Below are 14729 nucleotides of genomic sequence, written 5' to 3' on the forward strand. Positions count from 1 at the left end.
GAGTGTAGATTGATTATCTCCCCCAGTTTATGTTTTGAGCGACAATAGCCAGTTGTGCCGCCTGATTTTGGCTCATTGTGTTGATAGCGGCGCGCTCATATTAAAAACAACAAGTGCCTGCTGATTTAATTAGCACAAGCGGTGGACCTGGGGTCAGGTTGTAATTACACTCTGCAGAGGGAGCAAACAACCACATCTGCACACAAGTGCACACACACAAACACATTCACACAGACAGGATTACACCTTTGATACAAGTCTGCAGCAGGAAGCAGCACTGTGTGAAGCGATTGGTCCAAAAACCCAGATCTTGAATGTGTGTGTGTGCACAATAAGTCGAAGTCAGTAATTGGTTTCTCTCCTGGTCTGGGTCCAGGCACCAGGTGGATTGAGGAGCAGGGTGGAGGGATGTGGTGAAGGGGGAGTGGAGAAAATGGGAAGTGAAGGAATCACAGTGGTGAAGAGAGGTGGAAGAAGGACATTGGAAATTGGATATTGGGGAAAAATGACTCAATTTGTTGTGTGTGCGAAACTGTGTGGAGTTAAGGATATTGCATGTCTACGTGTATGTTGGTTGAATGTGTGTGGAACAATAGTGATACTGTTGCAAAACATCACTGCTTTTGTCTTGTCCTCTGTAGGCCTTAAATGCCCATTGCTCAGTAAAAGCTTCCTTTTTAAGAAATAATTTGCCTACTGTGTGTGTGTGTGTGTGTGTGTGTGTGTGTGTGTGTTCTGAGCCAAAAGAACATTGGTACCCCAACAGAAGATATTCACCACCAGGCCGTGTAATTGTCACGTCTCTCCCATGCTCAGCTTTGACACACACACACACACACACATACAATTTAATTTATTGCATTTAGCATTTTCTCAGCTCGTCTCACAACTCTCTGGCAGCTGATTGAGTTTGTTCATTCATGACGGGCTCTGACGTTTATCCCTCATTATTTTATATCACATATTGTTCTTTCAGGATCGGGCTGAAGCCCTAATATGCCAACATGCTCATCATCACTAAATACAATAAAGGATAATAACACTGATTAGCTTACTCCAAACATGAGCCGCTTTATTGGTTTTCACCTTTTCATAGTAGAGTCTGTTTGGAAGAAGGTAACCGAGGAAGCATCCTCTGTGTTTGTTCAGATTGGTTTGGTTGGCACGGGCCAGTTTGTGTTAAAGGTCCAGTGTGTAAGATTTAGGTGAAAGGGATCTATTGGCAGAAATTTAATGTAGAATAATCCTCATGATGTTTTCACTAGTTCGTTTCATCTAAATTGTATGAATTGTAGTTTTCTTTACCCCAGAAAAGGCCCTTTATATTTAAATACTTTATATGTACATGGAGGGGACCCTCTCTACGGAGGCCGCCATGTTTTTTCACATTAGCCCAGACTGGACAAACTAAAAACCATTTGAGGTTTTATGACGATTAAAGGCTCCCACAGGTTCTTTTTCATGTTTGGAAGGAGAGGGTGAGGTGAGGGGTGTTCAGCTGCAACGTGCAATTTCAACACTAGATATCACTAAATTCTGCACACTGTACCTTTAAGGTTCAACGAGGCTAATACTGAATCTCTGGCCTTCTTCCCATTGCCCCCCCCCCCCCCCAAAAAAAGCAGCATGGTGAAGGAAATATTGATGGCATGGGAGGAAACAGAGGATGTGTGTGCCGAAGGATAATGGAGAATCTTTGACATTTATGAATGTGTGTGCTTGTGTCTCTTATTGGTAAAAGCCACATTAACACAGTGTAATGAGCTGAAAGCATGACTCACAGTTGTCAGAGCAGATAACAGTGACAGCTTTTTCCTCTTGAAGAAAGATAGTTTTATTAAACTTGAACAATGTGTATTATTCTCAGAAACCAGGATATTGATTATGGAATTTTTTTTCAGGTCTTGCTGTTGCATGATGAGAAATGTAGTTTATTAACTGAAATGAACCAATAACAATTTTGATAATGATCGTTTGTGGTACACACATAAAATATGGCAATTAGTCACAGCTCCCAATTTCCTTGAATGTCCTTTTTTTCACCGTTTCTCTTTTGTGTTATTGCTAATATTGTTAATTTTTGAGTTTTACACTGTTTGTTAGACCAAAAATATCGAGCTGCACATAACTTTAAAAAATAGAATGGCAATCAGTAGAGCGCCCACCTCCCCCAAGGCCCAAAAGTCATCTTAAATCCAATTGAGCTGCACCAAATTACACACTTTTATAGATATCAGTTCCCTTAATGCGCTAGAATTTTTTTCATAAAAATCCATGAATGATTCCCTGGGAAATGATGAAAATGTAACAAAAAATTGTTATTTTGTAAAGTAAAAGAACATGTCTTTGTCCAGATCCATTTTAAAATTGAATTGGGTGTCGTAGTTCAGTCGTTTTTTGCATAATCCTGCAAACACACCAATAAACCAATCAACGGAGGTTTCAAAGAAATGACAATAGTCATTTCAACCTTACTATAAGCACCTCTAATGAAATTCAGTTTATTCTCCCTGTGAGACTGAAAACTGACAGTAAGATAATGTGTATGTTTTCTTCTCCGGGTGAATTTACCCATCGAGGGACTTAATTAATTGGATGTCCTGACCCATCAACGTTGGTTACATCGGGATTAATGAAGTGATGTTGGAGAAAAATTGATCAACAGCCACACACACAAACACACACACACACACACACACAAACACACACAAACACACACACAAACAGCTGGGCCTCAGGAGGCTCATCCACTAACTAGAAGGTTGGTGGTTCGATTCTATAGTGTCCTTGGGCCAGACTGAACCCCAAATAGCCTTGACAACTGTAACAACGGTGTTTGAATAATGTGTGATGGAAAAAAGTGCTACGTATAAAAAAGCACTCCATGAGTACTGTCCATTGCACACACACACATTACCCAGAAGCCAGCAGCACATGTGTATTCACTGCAGTGGGAGATGAAACTTTTATGGAGCGTAATGTGAGTGTTTGTGTTTTGCTGAGGCTCGTGTGACCTCGGTGGCTGTGACCCTCTTGTTTCCTCTTGTTGTGTGCAGATCATGTGGTGTGTGAAGAGGAGTTTAAGTACGCCATGCTGGCTTTAAACTGTGTGTGCCCTGGTACCTCGACGCTCATCACTCTGCTGATCCACTCCTCCAGAGGACAGTGCGTACACTCTTCTATTTGACTGTCCAGACTACGTCTTATACAGTCAAATATACAGTAGAATCAGTGAGTAAAACTGAGCTGCTCTGTCTCTTTATTTCTTTATTTTCTTCAGAACGGCACCCCAAGAGGCCTTCAAGCAACGTGTAGGAGCCTTTCAAGCCCTCAACAGGTAGGATGCATCTTATCTGTGTGCACCCTCTGGAATTCTGTGCTGCAATCCTGCAGCATTATTGTGGAAATTGCTGTAAGAAGATTAATTTGCGATTATAATAATGGCTAACTTTTCATGTTCATAGTGGCAATTTAAAAAATCAGAAGGTGCGACTTCAGTAAACTGCACACAACATATTGTGTTTGTGAAGCTTTACATGGATCTGTGCAGATGATTAGATATGAGAGAGTTCTTGTTTGGTTTGCTGGTGCAATCACAAGTTTCAGTTTATCATTTCACGCAGGAGCGACTATAATTAACACCAGAAAGAATTTTTTTTTATTTACATTATGTCTCGATTGCAGAAATATACCTGAGATTAGAAATTGTCAATTGACTGAAGGATTTAACAACATTTTTGGTTGTTTTTGTTGAGAGTAGATAATATCCAACTGTAATGCATTGTATTTGCTGTAATAATTATTTGGGTAACATCTCATAATACTAGAATGCGTATCTCCACCAAGACCCAACAGTCCTCTCATGAAACCACGCTAGAATCAGTCGTTCTGGATTTTTATTTGGCTCTGCACCAAATTGCACACTCTTATTCTCGGAGAAATCAAGGTAAATGTTGTGTCTCATCTTGTTAAAGTAGGTGAAAAAAATTCTGGATCCAAACCAAAATGTTATTGTTTCTTCCCTGACTCATGTCACATCCTTCCACCAAGTTCCATGGAAATCCATCTGGTAATTTCTGCATAATCCTGCTCACAAACTCACAAACAAATATAACTTCCACATTTAACTCTAGTTTTACTAGTAAGGTTTCTTTTATTTGATGTTTGTTTCAGTAACGTTCGTTAATAAAGGGGCTGTAACTGAAATATCTTTCAGTTCTGGAGAGTTGAGAAAGAAACTAGTATTTTATGTGAAAATGTATGCCTTTATAAGAAAACATTAACACTAAATGTAATAATTTAAAAAGCAGTGGCTCATAAGTTCAACTTTCACAAGCAGGATGTTTTGTAATTACGCTTCTATATCTGGACCTGATGCCATTTGGTTTATTGGCTGTGACAATGCTACATGACGGGAATTTGTCCTCCTCCTCTACTGCCTTTCGCTTCGTTTCTGTAAATGGCAAATTCACTGTAACACTTGTTTATATAATGCGCTCTTTGTCACAGGCCGCCCACGCTCACACTTCCCCCACAACCTTGTTTCCTGTTGTCACCTCTTGAGCCTCCGCATCTAAAGCCATATCCCCCTGAGAAAACTGCTGTCCACTTAACTGTGTGAATGTGTGCATCTGGGACCCATTGTTCCGACAGGCTGGGTGTCCTTGCCTTCATCTCTGTGCTGACTGAAGTATCGATCAGCTCTGACAGAGATGTAAGACGTTACATCTGCAACCTTAAGTGGCAAATCCTCTAATGCGCCCCTGATGCTGAGCTGGAAGCTTTGTGATGTGCGTTTTTAAGGTCAAGCTCACAGCCAATAAATTCTCTTTTCTTATTTCAGGGAGGGCAGGGCGTGCTCGGCGGACCAGTGGCACCGAACCTACCGCCGCTGCTCAGCCAATGAGGTGCATCACATCCGCCTGGACGAGAGTAAATTCTTTGGGGAATATCAGGGCAAGAGTTTCACCTTTGCCTCCTTTCATGCTCACAAAAAGTAAGTCGCAATGTGAAAGAAAAAATGACAACACACACCTGCACGGTCTCAGAGCTGATCTTGTCTCTGCGGCTGCAGGTATGGAGTGTGTTTGATTGGAGTCCGCAGACTGGACACCACCAACATCCTGCTGAACCCTGGACCCTGCCACATCATGGGGGCCTCAGACACATGCTTCTACATCAATATCTCCAAAGAGGAAAACTCAGCATTCGTCAGGGGTCAGAGGGAGCCATCATGGGGCGGCGCAGGAGGAAATTCCAGGGGAGTTCACCAAAGCATCTACCACGGACTCACCCGTCTGCCCGTGCACAGCATCATCGCCAGCATGGGTCAGTCACATGAGCAGATACTGCATAACATTTACACACTGACCTTCTTTCTGCAGTTTTCTGTGCAAACCTGTCATTTCGCGTGTGATGTGCAGCAGCACCGTCTCGGCTGTCAGGATTACACACTCCATGTGTGAGCGATTAAGAATATTTATAGCTTTGCACAAGAATTAACATGGATCAGATCTCACTTGATAAGAGCAACGATCAAATGGACTGAAATGTCAGATACTGTTGTTTTACAAACACACCACCTGGTGGACAGCAACAGAACAGCTCTCACTGCTGTATGCTCCTCTCAGGGATCAGGCCCTGTACATGTGGGGACCCTGAGCAGGATAAGTTAGTGGGACCAGTGGATAGACCAGCTTCTGTGTACACCTTTAATCCTCTTTTAGTTTAAAGAATTGTCTTTGTCATTATAATTCAATCGTATATAACCTAATTCAACACACATATTTATCATTCTTGGGATGGCCTTTGTTGCTGCTTGATCGCTGCCTTGGTAATCACTCTAGTTCTGTGTGTGTTTCTGTGTTTCAGGCACAGTAGCCATCGACCTGCAGGACTCCAGCGACAGCAGCCCAGAGGGCCAGGACCCGGGCGGCACGGGGCTGGGCAGCAGCAGAGGAGGCAGGAGCAACTCCAGGACGGAGATGGTCGGTGCCAACACCTTGGCACTTCCTGCCACGGGAGACTCGGCCGAGGAGCGACGACACAGCATTGCCCCGGTCCTGGAGCTGGTGGACGGGGTCAACAACCCCACGTTTGACCTGCTGGGAGACCAATCGGAGGATGAAGGAGGAGAGGACGGCAAGGAGGACAGTGATAGCAGAGACGAGAGCGCCCACTGGTGGGGTCGACACTGCGAGTAAGCACTGAGCATGTAGTTGGAGTTTGTGCTCACTGGGATGTTGACATGTAAACTCGTTCAGATGTGACTGTGGGCTTGTGCTGCAGGTGGGTGAAGGGGTACCCGCTGAACTCTCCGTACATCGGCAGCTCGCCTGCCCTGTGCCACCTCCTCCAAGAAAAGATGCCTTTCTGCTGCCTGAGAATGGACAAGGTATGGGATTTAAATTGGCTTGTTAACTTTTTTTTCCAAAAGAACATGGCTGTCATCTTCTTTTTCTTCTTCTCCTTCTCTCCCAGGCTTGTCACCACATCCCTTTTGAAGATGCTCGCTCCTATGGGTTCAAAAACAAGTTGATCATTGTGTCTGCAGAGAGTGCAGGGAATGGCCTCTACAACTTCATTGTGCCTCTGCGCGCCTACTACCGACCCAGAAAGGAGCTCAACCCCATTGTGCTGCTGCTGGAGAGCATGTAAGAGCGCATCTACGTTATTTGGTGTAATCTGGAGGCCGCGCTTTCAAACGTCAACTTCAAACAGAAGTGGGTTATGTGTTACTTAATATTGCCCAAAATTGCGGGCTGTGTGCATGAAGACTGGAACTCAAATCATGGCTGCACTGGATGGTGAAATTGGTTCCTCCTTAAAAAAGAAGAAAATGAGCTATTAAAGGAAAACTCTGTAAACATGATTTGTGAAATGCTGAATGCTTTCAGGACAAAGCGCTCCACGGCCTTGTCCTGTGTCGTTTTTTGTGGCTGGTACACAAAAGCTGTCGAGCCAAACGAGAGTGGAATCCAATAAAAAGGCAATAAAATGCTGAGTCACTCCAGTGTAGTGCTGTTATTTTCAGCCGCCTCTGCAGGCAGTTTGGCTGCGTTGTATTTCTCAGGCTTAGTGAGGTGGAGGGTGCAGGGTGGAGGGAGGGGGCTCTGTCTCTGTATCAGCTCTTCATCACGGTACAAATAAATCTCTGCTGTCGGGAATCTCAAGTCCATTTGTCTTCTGATTGGTTCAGACCCGAAGCCGACTTCCTGGAGGCAATCTGCTGGTTCCCCATGGTGTTCTACACAGTGGGCTCCATCGACAAGTAAGACAGACCAACGCTCCAGGCCTCTTTCACGTTTTATATTCCTCCATTTCATCTTTTTTATTATTTCCTCGATCTTCATTCATTCACGTGCTTCTTCGCCCATCAAAACGCTCTTTGATTTACTCAGCCTGCCCTTCATCGCTGATTTCATTCTGTCTCATCGTCTCACTCTCTGCACAGTCTGGACAGTTTGCTTCGATGTGGGGTGACTTTTGCCGACACAATGGTCGTGGTTGACAAGGAGAGTTCCATGATCGCAGAGGAGGACTACATGGCTGACGCAAAGACCATTGTCAACGTCCAGACCCTCTTCAGGTCTGCTTTGCCCTGCGATCTCACACACTGGCATAGTAGCAAATGTTTGGTGGTTTTTCAACTACTGTTTCTTTCTCTCAGACTGTTCCCAGCTCTAAGCATCATCACGGAGCTCACACACCCAGCCAACATGCGCTTCATGCAGTTCAAAGTCAAGGACCACTACTCCCTGGCTCTCTCCAAACTGGAAAAGGTAAAAGCTTCACACCCTCAAACCTCTTCTTCATATCCTTGTACTGAGAATTCAGAGGAAGAAAACAAATCCACTGAGAATGAACCTGGCAGACTACTTGGTTTTATGAAATCGTTCATTCTGAGGAATCCTGAGTGGATTTAAAAATGCATCCTTTCACTGGCTGCTAATGTTGCTTTGATTCATTTAGACGAGCTGCACAGATCATCTGCCGCAGCCACAGAAACGTGTCTGGAGAACATTTGTTACTGAGACTGTGGCTATTGTCACTCTTGGTTAGGCAGTGAAACAATTCACCTCTCGATCAGATTAACATTACTATGTTATGATTGCTTTTTAAATGTACAATAGTGAATTTCCAGCCTCTTCCTCATTTTCAACTGTGCATGACCATGTGTGTTTTATTGGGGTGCATGCTGGGAAAGGCAAGATCCCTTGACTTTGTAAATAAATACGCTACGAAAATGAAAAAGTGCATTTTTTATGTGCACTTTTCTTGATGATGATTACATCCATTCATTTTCTATACCGCCTATCCTTCACTGTCACGGGGGCTGGAGCCAATCCCAGCTGACGTTGGGTGAGAGGAGGGGTACACCATCGCCACTCCATCACAGGGTTGACATAAAGAGACAAACAACCATGATTATTACAAACTGTTTGGTTGTGAAAAACCACAGATCATATCTCCTATCTCTGATACATCAGACTATCTCACTGAGGGCTAGTGTAATCCGCTGTGTGTGTGTGCGTGTGTGTGTGTGTGTGTGTGTGTGTGTGTGTGTGTGTTTGTGTTTGTGTGTGCGATTGCTCTGCAGAAGGAAAGGGAGAAGGGGTCCAACCTGGTGTTTATGTTCCGCCTGCCCTTCGCTGCAGGGAAGGTGTTCAGTGTCAGCATGCTTGACACTCTGCTCTACCAGGTCTCTTCAACACACACTCGCTGAATAACAACAATCCTTCTCCTCTATCGTATAATTGGTTCTTACTGACTAGTTCTCTGTGTTCTCCTGCCAGTCTTTTGTGAAGGACTACATGATCTCCATCACCAGGCTGCTGCTGGGTTTAGACTCCATGCCAGGCTCAGGGTTCCTCTGCGCAGTAAGAGCCTGAACATGATTCCTTTTCTTTGGACTCCAAATTGCCTCTGAGGCTCATTATATTGTTTGTTTGTTTTTCTAGATGAGAATCACGGAGGACGACTTGTGGATCCGCACCTATGGCAGGCTCTACCAGAAACTGTGCTCCTCCACCGGAGACATACCCATCGGCATCTACCGAACAGAGGCCCACAAGCTTCCAGTCTCTGAGGTATGTATCTAGGTTTGACTTTTGTAGCCAACAATTCAGTGTCACTGGACTGAGATCACTGAGCAGGACAGTCAGGGGCAGATCCAGGACCGGGGCCAGGGGGGACACTAGCCCCAGCTGAAATCTGATTGGCCCCTGAAGTGCCCCTGTCCTCTCAGTAGTCTTTTTGGAAATACTTTCTATCAATGCAGTAAATATAACAAAAAATATCACAATTTACATTTTCAAAGCTTTTTTGAAGTACACAATGAGCTTCAACTATATGTGGCTGTGCTTAAAGCTATAGAGGAAGCAGTGAACAAGGAATCAAATATACACCTTAGTGAACCAGGAGTTGTACATAGATATTGGACATGTAATTAGCAGCCCTGTGTAAATCAAGGCCCCTTATTGGCCCCTGATTTAGAAAAATCCTACATCCGCCCCTGAGGGCGCTGCTGGCCCCTTGAGGATCCCCTGATACTACGACATTACTTACACCCCACAGAAGAATCTGCTGTTTAGCCTTCAAGGCCCAAAAATATGAAGAGGACACAAGGATGATTATCATTTTCTCGGCTATAAAAACTTTAGGACAACCAAAGAAGACTTTGGCTGACTGAGGTTGTACTTATTCCTCAACCACTCGACTGGTCAGGGGAAAAAAAAACATACACGTTATCTCCTGATTAACTCAGCCACAGTGCAGAGTTAGCTCGAATTACATCAAGGCATTCTAGGGGCTTTTGTTCTTATAAAAGCAACACAGGCAATGTGAAGATTTTGCTTGGATGAGAGCATCAACCCACCAATTGACCATGAGACTACAGCCCTGATAAACTACAAATATAAGCATTACAAAATGTACAAAAACATTTATTTTACCAGACAAATACTTCGCTTTTCTACAAAAGCAAAGTATATTTATTTTTGTTTTGCCGACATATAAATGCAGAGTTGTGAAGACAAATCAGATAGAAAGACTGTCAGGTCTCAGTTTTGTGACACAGACATAATAAAAAACAACCTGCACAGTCAAAGAAATCACATCATATCAAATGAGATGCAGTGACGACACAAAAACTTGTTTTCCAATTGTGGAAATGATATTAATTTTTGAAGAAGAATGACGAACACGATGGATCTTTTGGTTGCAATATAAAAAGATCTTTAAGAATGTTGGACTATTCAGTAAATGTAGAGGAGTGCATCATGTTCATCATTCATTTCTGCTCTGATAAGAAAGTATTAATTCCTCTTCATTGTGAGAAATCAGACACAGCACAGGTGAGGAGCTGATTTAATAAAATCTGTGTGATAACAGCTTGATTACGCTGCATGAGGAAATGAAAGTTTTGTGTATGTGTGTGTGTTTGTTTCAGTCCCAGGTATCCATCACAGTGGAAGACTATGAGGACACCAGAGAATCCAGAGAGCCCTTGTTGTCCCGCACCGGCGTGCACCGCAACTCCACCTCCTCGGAGCCCATCTCCACCTCCTCCCACTCCTCGGACCACCCGCTGCTCAGAAGGAAGAGCATGCAGTGGGCAAGGCGGCTGAGCAGGAAGGGGGGTCGGGGCTCCAGCGGGGCCAAGGGGGGGCCGGGCAGCGCGGCGGAGAGGATCAGCCAGCAGAGGCTGACCCTGTTCAGGCGCTCAGAGAGGCAGGAACTCAACGCCCTGGTGCGAACGAGGATGAAACATTTAGGCCTCTCTTCGACTGGATTCAGTAAGTCTGTGTATGAGAATATTCTCCTGATCTCAGGTACAGATCCACTGTTTGCCGGTGGTCAAATTGAAGTACTTGCACTTTGTTTAAAGGTTACACGTAAGATAATTGATGCCACTAGATGTCACTCTAGTATCTCAGACCACAAAAAATGCTTTGTTGGTTGGCAAAATAATCTTAATGGTAATGATTGAGTCGGAGCCTCCACAATCTCGAATCGTAAATATCAAACATGTTTGACATTCACACTTATCGGCTCCGACAGAAACCTGCAACTGCCGACATTGGTTAATCATTTCATTCAAACCAAATGAAATGATTGGCTGGAGTAACTGTCTGTCACTAACCGACCTGTCTGTCAGTGCGGCAATGGTAAGAAGTCAGCGAGCGAGTCACGCTTCTAGCTGTTGTCAGATAATGAACGTTCTTGAGTTTTGGGGGTGCAGCTTTGACGATAGGCCGTTTTAAGCAAAAGATTGGAGTTAAAATAGCACAAATTTGTGCAGCAAAACCTTTTATTTTCCTTTGCTATACCTTCAATCACCTCATGATCCCTTAGATTTATCTTGTGGCCCACTGGAGGGGGTCTGGTGCTTAGATTAGGCACCACTGGACCACAGCAGCAGTTGAGGCTTGACTTTAACTTTAGGTACCTGTACAACATTTTGCTGAAAATATTAGTTTTACTTCATTAGGATTTTGATCGCAGGAGCTTCATTTGTAATGGAGTTCTGAGTACCTCTTCCTCCACTGTTTGTTTACTGTCTGTTACTCCCCACGTACTCCGCCTGTGTCCATTTTTTTCTAAGGTTGCTTCCTGTCTTGTGACTCACTGTCACGTAGCCTCTGTTCTGTGTGTACGGATGCAGAGAAGCATGCTGAGTATCCTGTGCCTATTTCATTTCCTGCCCCACTCACCTCTTCTCTTCCTGTTTCAGACGGGATGACAGACCAAGGCAACAGACTGTCGTACATCCTCATCAATCCCTCTCCGGACACCCGATTAGAGCTTCATGATGTTGTGTGAGTAACGTCCAGAATAATAGAGAACACAAAATGAGCACAGCGGGAAAAACTGAACTCATATTACATGATGCTATTTGCCACCCCTGGCTGTGCCCCATCTGCAGGTACCTGATCAGACCGGACCCCCTCTCTCTGGTACCCAATCAGGGGAGCAGCAGGAAGTGCAGCGCCGGGCTGTCAGAGAGCCACAGGTTCGACACGCAGGACAGCACCCATCTGTGAGAGACACACACACACAAGAAAAAGGACAAATATACTGTCAAACCACTGCTAGAGAGAGATGAGAGATAACAACACACTTGAGGGAGAAGTGGAAATCACGAACGGATGAGATGGAGTGGGATGCTGCCGGGTGGCGCAGGGCCCTTGTCTTTTCTCCACGTACAGTGTCGTTGAACTCAGAGGTGCCGGACGTGCATGGACCTTTTCTTTTCTATAACGATGGGAATGTTTTATTTACGCACCATCCTATTTTCGAGGCAGAGACCTGCGGACACAGAAGTGCATTAAATGAAACACTGTATGTATTTATATCTCTGTATGTGCATGTTATGTACTGCATCATGTATGTGCAGAGTGTATGTATGTATGTACTGTATGTGTCTGCCAGTGCGTGAGTGAATGTGTGTGTGTGTGTTTATGGATCAAGAGCAAGACACTGCCAATTCTATCTGGACAGCCACAGTAACCTGCTGCCAAACGAAAGGTTTTTATTTCCTGTCCTTCTATGTGTAGGTATGTTCCGTCACACTTTATGTTGTTTGACGTATCGGAAAGTGACACTACAGTGCAGGAACCCTCTAAGGTTTTCTTTTCTTTCTTGTCTATTTTTTGGGGGGGTCTCCATAAAAGCCTTTTTGAAACCTTTTATCTGTTGCTTACACCCTCAAACGCACACGTTGGTTTAATGCTCACCAGCAGCGGAACGAACCCAAAGAGCACCAGTCTCAGTAATGGACAGGATAATCAGACAGCAACACCACACGGTCAGTGCAGGCATTTTTCTTCAAGTGTAACTCCCTCTACTTCTGTCAGTCAGTGTTAGCCGTCCAGCAGCTTGCTTTTGCTGACATGCATGTTAGAGATGCAGGGAATCGGAAAAGGTTTACCGTATCATAAGGCCGGCCCACTATAATAACCCTGCAGTAAATGCAACTGCTCATAATATTGAGATGGTGTCAACTCTTGGTCGTGAAGCTGTATTATAAGCTTTACAGGTAAATATTTGAAGTATTCATTGCACACTGCTATAAATATCCACTTAAACAAGTGAATAGTTTCATAATTTAGGATTAAAAAATTCTGTAGGAAAAAATTCTGAAGAATGCCTGGTGACTGAGATCATTCAGCCTCTTCTACTTTATTTCATTGATTATTAGTTGTTTTAAAGAAACAAAAGATTTTAATGTGACACAGTCTGAACCAGAGTTCAGGAGCCACATGTAAATGTATTAGATCCAGATTTATATTTGGTTCTTCACCCAATTACATAAACTCTTAAATATCAGTACCCTCAACTTGGGGATCCAGGAATTATTCTCTGAAAAAAAAATGTAACCTATCTTTCAATGTGAATAAAAAGTAGAGAATAAAGCCCCTGGATCCGCCCCCTTATCTGGATCCACACCAAATTGTTATGGGTTGTTCCTTTGGTCATGACCCACCCCCACACAAATCTTCATCGAAATCAGTTCAGCACATTTTGCATAATCCTGCTAACTAACAAACAAACACAGAGAAAAATCTCCCGTCCTTACAGAAAATTACTTGTTTGCGTGGATGTTTATACCATTTGTTTATCAGGGATTTGAAAACCTCTTTTAATCGTCTGAACTTGAGAAAACGGTGCAGCCACGTGATGGAAACGCTGACGGGCTCCCCTGCCGCCGCCCACCACCACTGTTGTAGCTTCAGTGCCATTAAAACCTGAAAGTATGTACATATTAAAGTCAGTCGTTACAGCTCCTCATTGCTTTATTGTTGTTTTGTTGTCGATATATGCAGCTGTGAAGTGGAATCACTTTTTATGGTTTCACGTACAGATTGTCTTTTGTGTTTCTACCAAACTCACGACCCCGAGCTATTATTTGTCTGATGTGACTCACACTAAATGGCTCTAAATCATCTGGTGTAATGTCGCCTCGCTCGCCAGTGACCACACGACATGTGTTGCCTCAATTAGTCTTTGCATACGTGTGAGTTAAAGAAGTCCAACACGACTCTTCACATGTGAAGTGTTGGTAAGATTGTGAGAACAGAGTGGAGGATGTGTTTTTAAGCAGTTGTCAGACTTTGCTGTTTATGGTCTGACTTGCAAAAAAAAAAAAAATGAACGTGAACCAGACTCGTCCTCTTCATCTTGTTGAAACATCATCATCAGACATATTTACTTGCTTTATTTGCTGCCATGAGTTTGCTTTTGTCTGCTGGAATTTCATGAGAGGGCTCCATCTAGATCTCAGCTGCACATGGACCTGATTTTAATCTTTAAAGTTGAGAGGAAGATAAAGCTCAAAAGAAGAAACTTGTGTTCTCGATGTGATAACACAAGTGTGGTCAGGCTGAGGACTAAATGTGGAAATGTGCAAAATGAGGAGGAGGAAGTGGCATCTCGGCCAGTCAGCGTCCTCATCACAGGGGCCAACGGTGACCTGGGGATGGTCATGCAATAACAGTGGAAGCCCCCATGTCCAAATAGGAAACCTGCTGCAGATGGTTCCAGGGCTGAGGTGAGAGGCTTAACTTCCAATCTGTTTCAATAAGCTTGGACTTACCGCTGTTCTAGTGTGCACACTAAAAATGATTCTCAAACTTAAAGTCATCAGTCAGGGACCCAGCTCTGCTCCTCTCGTGCTCAATGAGCAGCACCGTGTCCTGATATTTATCAGAGTGTCTTCTATTGACCGC

The 14729-nt window shown here is 43.8% G+C and overlaps 1 protein-coding gene across 3 annotated transcripts in view; it reads left to right on the plus strand.

The window, feature by feature from the left end:
• kcnt2b (potassium sodium-activated channel subfamily T member 2b) overlaps positions 1-13789 on the plus strand; it is a 35775-nt gene extending 21986 nt beyond the window's left edge. For 2 of the 3 annotated variants that reach the window (XM_069524741.1, XM_069524743.1), the window contains 16 exons: positions 3057-3165; positions 3281-3337; positions 4844-4996; positions 5075-5328; positions 5872-6199; positions 6289-6394; positions 6481-6653; positions 7199-7270; positions 7454-7588; positions 7670-7781; positions 8600-8701; positions 8796-8879; positions 8961-9089; positions 10451-10796; positions 11735-11819; positions 11927-13789. In XM_069524741.1, coding sequence (XP_069380842.1) covers positions 3057-3165; positions 3281-3337; positions 4844-4996; positions 5075-5328; positions 5872-6199; positions 6289-6394; positions 6481-6653; positions 7199-7270; positions 7454-7588; positions 7670-7781; positions 8600-8701; positions 8796-8879; positions 8961-9089; positions 10451-10796; positions 11735-11819; positions 11927-12044 — 2363 coding nt within the window. In that variant the 3' untranslated portion in view covers positions 12045-13789. The remainder of the gene's footprint in view (positions 1-3056; positions 3166-3280; positions 3338-4843; positions 4997-5074; positions 5329-5871; positions 6200-6288; positions 6395-6480; positions 6654-7198; positions 7271-7453; positions 7589-7669; positions 7782-8599; positions 8702-8795; positions 8880-8960; positions 9090-10450; positions 10797-11734; positions 11820-11926) is intronic. The other variant, XM_069524742.1, reaches the window with a different exon arrangement.
• Positions 13790-14729: the final 940 nt, after the last annotated feature.

This window comes from Paralichthys olivaceus, chromosome 5 (genome assembly GCF_024713975.1).
Source record: "Paralichthys olivaceus isolate ysfri-2021 chromosome 5, ASM2471397v2, whole genome shotgun sequence".
NCBI lineage: Eukaryota > Metazoa > Chordata > Actinopteri > Pleuronectiformes > Paralichthyidae > Paralichthys > Paralichthys olivaceus.